Genomic DNA, 6,120 nt, shown 5'->3' with positions numbered 1-6,120 from the left:
CGCAGCATAATGCCGCCGCCGGCTGGATCGGAGGGTCTGGAATTCTGGAATCTGGATGTCGGGGCGGCGGCTCGTACGTCTCCTCGAGGAACAAGTAACAACGGCGGTAGCGTCGTTATGACCGGAGTACTTGGAAAAGAGATTGACCTAGGAACCCCTCCATGACTATATGACAGTCGGTGACGGGCACACAGTCCGTTGCTGCTCCTGATTCCAATTCCAACTATGCCATGAAGACAGAACCCTATTCGGAGTATAAAAATATAACAAAAAAGGCCCATATTTGAGCACGACTATAAAAATATAACAAAAAATGCCCATATTTGAGCACGAGTATAAAAATATAACAAAAAAAGGCCGATATTTGAGCACGTGGTGCTCAAATATGGGCCTTTTTTTGTTAAAACTATAAATATTTGGAGTAAAAAATGTAACAAAAAAATATAACAACTATAACATATGTACCATTAAAAAGGCCAAGAAGGCATAAAAAGGACTAACAGAAGAAAAAAATGCCCACATGACTATATTACATCCATTTACTAAAAAAACATGATACATATAACAAATGAAAATTTCAAATAAAATTGTCATTCGAGTTTGACCAAACTATTTCATAATTTGCCATGATATTATTTTTTACAATGGCAAGGTCTACAGCAAAATTGATCTCTAATAAAGCATAGCAAATCTGCCATGGCAATTTTTTTTCAAAAGTTGCCATGGAAAAATTATGTTCAGAAATATGACATGGCAAAATTTACCATGAAAATAAAATAGAATGCACAAAATACAAACAACGACATGGAACATATGAATTTTAGTTGCCATGTTCATATGTAGAGTGAACAGTTGAAGCACAAAAGTATGACAAGAAAATTGCCATGGCAGATTCATATAAAAATTGCCATGGTAATTAATTAAAATTTGCCATATTTGTATGAGAAAAAATGTCATGTATGAAAAAAGTAAAAGCTCAACTTATGAACAGATTGCCATGGAAAATTCATATAAAAATTTTCCATGGTTTTTCAATTAATTTTCCATGCTATCTACATGAGAAGATTCGGCCATTTATCGAGGACTAGTAAAAACTGAATTGCCAAATTTAGATTACATATTCACACGCTGTGGTACTTAAAATTTCATGATGATATCCTTGGCCGCTTTTAGCTCAGCGGGCAGGAATCTAGCAATCAGCTCCTTGAGAACGGACGGGCAACTGCTCTTCAGATGCTCATAACCATCACTTGCCACCATAGCCTCAAAATTGGAAGAAGAGGCAAGGAACCCAAAGCAAGCTTCCTTTAGTCCAGGGCAACTATGTTGTTCAGCTAAAGCTAAGCTAGTCGCCACGGTGTTGGAGTCAATGTGTTTGCACAACTTGTCCTCGCATATCAGTTTCAACCTCTTGACATCGTACCTGTCAGCCGCAACGAGTAAATGGCCAGCCATCACCGCGTCTTCACATGCCATCTCAGACGGCGAGTCGTCCGTGTATATGAAATGCAGCAATGACTTGAACACGTCGCTCTCCATATCCTTGATCTCTACAAGCGGATCGCCGGCATTCTCCTTCATGGAGCCCAAGAGCTCGGCCTTGAAGACCGAGGAGCGAGCAGCGAGCACGGACCTATGGGCCGGGAACTTGTCCCTGCCGAAGTGGAAGGTGACGTCCGCACCATCCATGCTGTTTAGGAGGCCGCTAAGTTGCCGGCGCAGGCTGCTCCGAGGAACCACCACAAACTGTTTACTACACTTTTTAATTTCCTCGCTACAGTTCTCCTTCAAGACGGTGACATCGCATCTGATGGCGAAACAATCGTCTATGAGGTGCGGCGATCCCTCCAGATCGGCCTTGTTGATAAATTCGGGGTAGCCCCAGCTGGAATCTTTTCCTGTGAAGGTACATGCGGAGGTGTAGGTACGGGTGAAAGAAGGCACTGGCAACCCGGCCTCGTCGAGCACACTGAACGTGCATTTCGCCTTCACATGCTTGGCGCCCGTAGAATCAACAAGAACTAGGAAAATAGATGCGAAATCAGCAGCATCCTTGTAACCGTTTGGGTAATAACGTACGGCCCAAACATGGCCTCCAACAGTGAAAGGCGTAGATCTTGCGTACTTGCCGGTCTCGAGCAGCTCCTTGGTTCTTGAGTATCCGGCTATCTTGAGTGTGTATGAGTATGACCAATCCTCGTCGTCAATTACGATAGCACCACCAGAAAGATTGCAGTTTCCTGACGCAGTACGAGCTGCTCTTGTTGGCTGCCCGCCGAAGCAACAGCGCAGCATTATGATTTTCGATCGGAGGGGGTCTGGAACTGTGGATGTCGGGGCGGCCGATAGTACGTGGAGATAAGATTCTCGATCGCTACGTACGGCTCCTCGAGGAACAACGGGCGGTAGCGTCGTTACGACTGGAGTACTTGGAAGCGAGATCGACACAGGACCCCCTCCTGCATTATAAGACGGTGACGGGCCAGATTGGTAGTTTGTACCTGGGACACAACCCGTTGCTGCTCCTGATTCCAATTCCAACTATGACATGAAGACGAAACCTATTGGGAACCACTTAAGCCCGCCTGAAACTGTTATAGTACAATATAAGAGTATAACCAGGGAAAACACCGTCATATCTCTTCAGTAGTTTTATTTCTCAACTTGAAAACCTAGGTTTCTATTTGGGCTGGGGGGGGGGGGGGACAATAGTAGTATTATTTCTACTAGCATTCTAATGAAATTCAGACAATTTGATGGTTGGCGGATCTAGGATCTTAAAATTGCGGGTGCCATGGTTTTACATTGTATGGTATTTTCAGAGGGGGTGCCATGGAACCTATGCCGAAACCGCCCTGAATAATCCTTCCAACTATATTTTCACGGGTCACCAAATCTAATGAAATGAGACCATAGGGGCAAGCACCCTTAGGCCCTGTTTGTTTGGGCTTGAGCTTTTGCTTTTGGGGCTTTTGAGCCTCATCCCCCCTGCTGCCCCAACGCACACAGGAGACTGGGAGCTGCGGCTCCCCCTCATGTCACCGACGGCATCTCCGGCTACCTCGCCGGCCGGAGCTCACCTTCCTGATTTCTCCCCCCTCGCCCCCAACTCCACGCCTCCCCACCGTCACTGACCATATCTCGCGACGCCGCCGTCAGCATCCCCGGCAACCCCGCCGGCAAGAGCTTACCTCCGCGAGTCCTCACTTCTCCTCTGCTCCCCGTCCTTGACTACGTGCCTTCCCATTGGCATGGACCAGTGCTCGTGACGCCTTCGCCTCCCCCTCCCTCCGCAACACGCTCCTTGCCGCCTACTGCCCCCTCGGCGGCACTGCACGCAGCCTGCTCGATGAAATGCCCCGCACCAACGCCGTCTCCTTCAACCTCGTCATCGACGCCCACACTCGCGTGGGCTAGCCCGGCGCCTCTGTAGACCTTTGCGCGCGCACCATGGTGCGGTCGACTGGTTCACATACGCGGAGGGAGGGCAAGGGCATGCATGACCTGGCCGTCCTCGAGGGCCTCACGGACGACATGCTCGCCTCCAACTCTCTTGGAAGAGTGGATAAATTTTCATGAAAGTCAAATTTATTATAATTAGGAACGTTATATATTATACTCAATTAGATTTTAAAATGTTTTCAGGATAAATTAGATAACAAATATATTATTTGAGATAACATACAACACAATCGGATAAATCATGTCAAATTAGTGTTTAAATAACATCTTCAGCATCCAAGGGCATTACAGACTTTCACCACCAGCTATAGCCTGAGCAGCCATCCTAAAAAAGTTACCAAACAGGCTTTTTTGGCTTCTCAGCTTCTACCAGCTTCAGCCCGCTTCTCAGTTTCTACCAGCTCCGGCCGCTTTTCATTCAGCCGCAGCCCAAACAAACAGGGCCTACTCTACTAGGGAAAAGCTTATACTACTATTGTCTCGCAATTTTAAGATCATAACAATGCAGAACTAAATTCCTTCATAAGCATTGGGTTTATTCTACATTAATTTAAGCATTAATATAGATCTGATAATTTGGAGCGAACAGTTGATAAGCAAGCTATAAGGCACAATGATGTCACATAACCCACCAGGTATGAATGTAAGGACATCGATAGGATAATAGATACTCACAAGAGCAAAGAAGCGATCGACATAGTTGCTATATCCTAGGTTTTGCGGCGCTGGTTCTATCACCAATATACGTCGGGTGCTATGTGATTTCTCCGGTAGCACCACCTTTTTGAAGGACTTTGCTTGTATTCCTTCAGGTTCTGCAATCACCCTCTTCCTTTTGGATGTCTGAAACACAAGAACATCATTTGAATGGAAAAAACATGGTATGGCGAGAAATGAAATAGGTGTTCATAATGGATAGGCATGGCATCTTCACATATATCATGAGTAAACTAAGAAGATGGCGGTGCAACGAACCAAAAGAAATGCAAGACACCTTATGCAAGGTATGTGCAACCAATAAAACCTTGCCAAATTAGAATAGGCACCTTATTGGGTGAACAGGATAGGCCATCTGCCTTTAACTCCTTGAGCTCAGAATAGTCATTAGGATCATATTCTGAATAAGAATCTATAGGTCGGGAGCATGTGGGTTTCATTGCATTCACAATGGACCTCAATACCTTGATGCCAAGTTTGTTACCCATTGAATTGTTTTGCAATATTCTTCTGACGTGCGCATTCTTATATTCATTGTGATTACGTACAATATCTGAAAAGAATGAAAACATAAATAGTAGTGAGATTATCTTTGTAATGCAGAGGATATTGTAATATAATAGGGGCTCCCTGTAAACCCTTGTGTTCTATCATTGGATTCTCATGAGAGAGCCCAGGTGTGCTATAATATGGCGAGTAGATTTATATAATATGGCACAACTACACAAAAAATAGGCTCCCTGTTGGGAGCTCCAGATGTAAGGATAGTTCGCAGATGATAGGTTCATAATATATCGTATAGATAGTTTATTGCCAAACCATGATAACGAGAGCGCAGAGCCACTAGGCAGATCATAGTATAGATAATAAGGGTACACCATAACCACCATAAATAAATCGGGAGAGCGGAATTGGCTAGAAAATACAGGGTTTTGTCGCTACTAATATGCAGCCTATCGATCACCTACAGGCCAGCTCTATTCATCTCAAGGCGCCCAGCTGTTACTATCAGTCTAGTCTATCAAAGACCGCGCGACTCCCACCTTTTCCGGGATATTATGACAGACCAACTCGAAGTGCGAAATCATGTGGCAGAACCGGCCCAATAGAGCTGTCGACTGCAGATGTCCCTGCTCCCCTTCCTGACAAGGAACATACTGTACTTACTAAAGAAGAACAGAAGAGGAACATGTTAAAGAATAGAAGGGGAAGCATATTATTGAGATTCCCCTTCTTTCTATACAATGTTGGTTGCCCATCCATGATGAATGAGAGCGCCCAAAGAAATGCAATTCTATGATGTCTCTCTATATGTGGCCACATGCATTTGGAAACTCAAGTGGGAGCATTGGCTAACCAATTAAATGTGTGTCTATTAGCTAATGTAAGTATCATATCACATTCGTATTTGCAGAACCTTAGGACGTATGATTGGTGTGTTATTTTGCTTTAAAGGGTGGACAACTGCTAGTAGGACACAAAGCACATACGCAGATCGTAGTGTAGATATAATGGGAAAACCCTAAGCATCAGGAGTAAAATCAGGAAAGTGGAACTTGCTGTAATATATGTGCTAGTATTGCCGGTATGGCTAGAAAGGCTTCGAATACCAGCTCTCTACACTGAAGGCGCAGTACTATTACTATCAGTCTAACTCGCAAAGGCGACACATACGATCGAATATGAAGAGTTGAAAGCGTCCATGACAATCGACATGACGACCAACACGAAGAGCTGAAAGCGTCCATGACAAGCGACCGAATGGACATGTACACTGCAAATGTCCTTGCTCCTCTTCACTACAAAGAACATACTGTACAACTATTATCCTCCCTCTATTCCTAAATACAAATCTTTGCAGAGATTTCACTATGGATCACATACGGATGTATATAGATACATTTTAGACTGTAGATTCACTCGTTTAGCTCCATATGTAGT

At 44.4% G+C, this 6,120-nt stretch overlaps 1 protein-coding gene across 1 annotated transcript; it reads right to left on the bottom strand.

Annotated features, from left to right (window-relative positions):
- Positions 1–937: 937 nt before the first annotated feature.
- On the bottom strand, positions 938–2,295 carry LOC123170854 (BTB/POZ and MATH domain-containing protein 2-like). Its single transcript, XM_044588586.1, has one exon. It carries the CDS (start codon positions 2,293–2,295, stop codon positions 1,138–1,140), a length of 1,158 nt encoding a protein of 385 aa, XP_044444521.1. The 3' UTR covers positions 938–1,137.
- Between the last annotated feature and the right edge of the window lie 3,825 nt (positions 2,296–6,120).

The sequence above is a fragment of the Triticum aestivum genome, chromosome 7D, assembly GCF_018294505.1.
Source record: "Triticum aestivum cultivar Chinese Spring chromosome 7D, IWGSC CS RefSeq v2.1, whole genome shotgun sequence".
Lineage (NCBI taxonomy): Eukaryota > Viridiplantae > Streptophyta > Magnoliopsida > Poales > Poaceae > Triticum > Triticum aestivum.
Note: the sequence above shows the minus strand (reverse complement) of the source record. Positions and strands in the feature narration are given on the sequence as shown.